Source organism: Rhizophagus irregularis, chromosome 6 (assembly GCF_026210795.1).
Source record: "Rhizophagus irregularis chromosome 6, complete sequence".
In the NCBI taxonomy this organism is placed as follows: domain Eukaryota; kingdom Fungi; phylum Glomeromycota; class Glomeromycetes; order Glomerales; family Glomeraceae; genus Rhizophagus; species Rhizophagus irregularis.
In genome coordinates, this window is record NC_089434.1 from 4,293,721 (window position 1) to 4,298,124 (window position 4,404).

General features: G+C 27.5%; 1 protein-coding gene across 1 annotated transcript; it reads right to left on the reverse strand.

The window, feature by feature from the left end:
- Positions 1-3,056: 3,056 nt before the first annotated feature.
- Positions 3,057-4,121, reverse strand: OCT59_026626 (uncharacterized protein; the record flags this gene model as incomplete). Its single annotated transcript, XM_025311288.1, has 1 exon — positions 3,057-4,121. One exon carries the CDS (start codon positions 4,119-4,121, stop codon positions 3,057-3,059), a length of 1,065 nt encoding a protein of 354 aa, XP_025173170.1.
- Between the last annotated feature and the right edge of the window lie 283 nt (positions 4,122-4,404).

Consider the following 4,404-nt stretch of genomic DNA (forward strand, 5'->3'; position numbering starts at 1 on the left):
GTCAATTTTTACTTGATTCTAACAGGTTCAAATGATATTTTATTAATAATAATAAAAGTAATTATTTCATTTTTAAGAACTCCGATGTATGTTGGCGTTTTAAAATTGGTCATCTGTTATCTTTTGTTTGATAAATCTTTTTTTTTTAAAAAAAAAAAAAAGAAAAAAAAGTAAAATAAATAAAGAACCTAAAAAAGGCATCTTATCAAAGAAAAGAGTCAATGTGAACGAATTAGGCAAATTATTTCTTATTTTTCCTTAAAAAAAAAAGTCCATTTTTTTTTGAAAAAAATAAAAATTGTATCACGCAATCACACAACTTTGAACTTTTCTTCTAATTTTATCACTATATAAATTTTTTGTAGATCGGTGTGATCATTTAAAAATCAGCCGGAGTTATGACATTATGGCATTAAAGATTTATGACGCAGTAATCAACAGCGCCACGCAGATCATATCAAAATGTAATCAAAAATTAATTTTTTTTTAGAATAAAACTTCAAATTAATTGATTGTTTTATTTCTTATTATGTCAAAATCTATTTGGTTATTTTACAATTATTGCAGTTGGACTGTTGGAGTAAAATCATGTATATCTCGGATATGTACGGTACCTCTAAATAAATTTTTGTGTAAATATAACGTGCTTACATAACTTTGCCCATTAAAGTTGTAATATCAAAAGTTCCAACGAACCAAATTATTTAGATTTTTTTTTTTAAAAAAAAAAAGGAGAGAAAATGAGTCGTACTTTATCGCGCATCCTTTTGCATAAAGACATTTTTTCTATTTACATTTTTGGAATATTAATTAGCTAATGTGACCCTTCCGTGACCCGCATTCGGAATTTTAATCCGAAATTCTTCGTTAACAACTGAAACATATTGAAAATAAATTTTATTGTTATGTTTCTAATTTAAATAAAAATTAATTATAAAGCAATGACGTATTTATTTAATAATATATTTAAAAGGAAAACATCATGATATAATCTTCTTTCTTTCAAATGCATTTTGATATAATAATATGTAATATACATTTTTTCAAGACTATTACGCGTATGTTGTATTTGAAATCCCGACTTCCGATAAATAATAATGTCATTCAATCTATTAATAAAAATTCTAAATCATTTTATTTCTTATAAAAAGAGTCAGAAATTACTGGAGAAATGGCAAAAAAATTCACTTTTTTTTTACAAAAAGAAATTCAAAAAATTAAATATGCGTATTCATACAAAAATTACTTCTTATAATTCTTCCTTGATTCATTCTTTAATGCCTATTAGCATTCCTCACTTAAATTCTCTCGACATCATAATATTGCCACAATTTATTTCATCTCTTACAAAACAAACAAAAATTCAATTGATCAATTCCCATTTCTTTTCACTATAATCTTAATAATGTCTCTAGCATAGGCATTCTTAAACGATGGATCGTATAACATTAAATGAAAAACAAAAAATGGAGATTATAGTTAAAATAAGTCAAAATAGTGAGCTCTTAATATAATTATATAATTGAAGTATATTACCACTATTTTCAAATTCTTATTGTAATTATCCCAACTTTACAAAATGAGAATCAAAAATACATTCATTCCTTAAAATTATCTGATTAATAGTTATCTCATCACATCCGTCACAGTACCCGCCGTCCACGTCCAATAATACTTCACATTTGCCTCGATCCAATAATGTTTTTCCTTGCCTTAATTATGCCATTAATAATTGTCAGGAGACAAAATATAATATTAGCATAGAACAATATTTAGAATTTGATCCCTACACTTTCTAAGAAATCAAGTTATCGACAATAAATTATAAAAATTAATTTTTATGTATTCATTCATGACTTAAAATTAATAAAATTTACCAATTTTTAAATTTGTTGCAAGTTAATAAATATTTTTTTATTCATTCAATGAAAATAATAAATTTGGCCTGTAATAATTATCGCCAGTGATATAATTTCACATCTATTGTATATTAATTAAGTAAATGAAATTTAAAATAAATTTCTAATAATAAATAAAATATAATTTCAATTCTTTTTTTTAATTCTGGCCAAGATCATTAATGATGCAGGTCATTCCAAATGATAATTTCTTAATAATTTAAAAAAGAATAAATTAGTTAAACGAGATTTCTATTAATAAAAATATTACAGCGAAATGGCTTTCCTTTTTTGATTTATCTTTTTTTCTCTTTTGTAAAAAAGCACTTTTTTCGCTAAAAAAAACAAAATCAAGGAAATAGCTTTCCATTTAATCGCAGAAGAAGAGGAAGCAAGACGTTTAGAGGAGGAAGATATTATTTTGATCTACCTTTTCTCTTTTCGTAAAAAAAATTTAATATAGGAAATACTGAAATAGCCAATGCGGAACAAATTGTCTTTTATAATTTAGAAGTTTTATTGATTTTTTAGAAGTAATTCTACTGCCACACAGATTGGTTACGTCACATAGATCAAGGACATCCTCTATTATTATGATAAATTGAAAGAACATTTTTTTCCTTCAAATTAAAATAATGTAGTAAAAATTATGTTAACGTGACCATTTGAAAAATGATGTTCCAAAAGTTTTAGTTATGAAATTTGTGTTCAAAAGTCAAATTAAAGAAGAAAAAGACACCAAATAATATAAAGCAATACAACATAATTCGGTATTAGGTTCTTGCTTGAAAACATCGTTATTAAAAATACAAAATTACTTTAAATAATAAACTAAGGTTTGTTCAAACAAGTACTACATACTGTATTTACATACATTTCAACTAAATAAAAATTAAATAACCTAGAGCATGAAAATTTTACTCAATCTAACTAAGAATGAACGAAAACTAAGAAATCAAAATACATAATCCCAATGAAGATAAAAGAAATGAAACATGATACATAAATAACAAAAAATTGAAGTAATGATAAACCATACAGTTATGACATACTAGATAAAAAATAATTAACAAAATTACAAGTAAAGATTGTAACGTTAATATCGATTAATTTTCCATATATTTATTGCTTGATATGACTGGAGGAGTGGAGGATGTATTAATCAAAATCATTAAAATATAGCTCATATGGTGGTGATTGTGGCTGATCGTATTGTTCATCATCTGGCAGTGGCTCTGGTTGCTGTAGCGGTAGAGGTTGTGGGTAGTAAAATTCATCTGGGGATTGGTACATTTGCCAGCAGCAGGAATCATCTGTTTGCAATTGTGATGGCAATAGTAATGGTTGTGGTTGATTACCTTCATATGATATGGGCTGGTAATTTGCATATGGTTGAGGTAATGATAGTTCTGGTGGCGATGATGTTGATGATTGCAGTTGCGGCTGTGGTTGCAATTGTGGTTGATATAGAGGTAGTGTTACTGCTGGTATGCTTTGTTCATAGTAGTGTAGTGGTAGTTGCTGTGATCGGTATGAATAAAACTCATCTGATAGTTGATGCATTTTCCAATATTCATCTGAGTGATCTGACTGCAATTGTGGTGGCGATAGTGATTGTTGTGGTTGGTAATTCTCATATGGTTGAGGTGATGATGGTTGTAGTTGCAGTGATGGTGATGATTGCGGTTGCTGCTGCGGTTGCAATTGTGGTTGATATAGAGGTAGTGTTGGTATGCATTGTTCATAGTGTCCGCGTAGTGGTAGTTGCTGTGATCGGTATGAATAATATTCATACGATCGTGGTTGGTAATAAACACGTGGTTGAGGAAATGGTGGTCGTGGTAATAGTAAAGGTAATTTCTTTTTTGGTGAATGTGGTTGGGATTGCGGTTGCGGTAGTGATTGTGGTTGTGGTGACGGTTGTGGTGATGGTAGCAATCGTGATCGTTTGAATCTGCGGTTTCCCTCAACCGCTAAAATTTTAAAAAACTCTTTTATTTTTTCGGGTTCTTCTTTCCACTTTTTATCTAATATATTTTTAATTTTCCCATTGCAGTCCTTACTTTTATGCAACACCAATTCATTTCGTCGATATAAGGTATATGAATTATTGTTGTATCTATCTTGTAATAATTTATCAAGCTCCATGTTTAATTTACGTGGTGGATTTTTCGTAACTTTTAAAAATTCTTGATAATTTATGGCTTCTTTAATCTCTTTCATTATTTTCTTTTGTAATTAATAAAATGAAAATAATAAAGAATTTATAATTATTAAAATAAAAAATTTTATAAAATGGTTTTTCAATAATTGGTTGATACCGTATTTATATGTAATTTTTTTTTGATTTTGTACGTACTCCGAATAAATTAAATGCAGACGTAACATGACTGATTTATTTGATAAGCATATACTGTATATGGCTTGATCAAAATACTTTTTTGGATTAAATTTTAATAGGTTGAAATCCAACTGCGGTAAATTAATTTTAAACAATGGACACTTT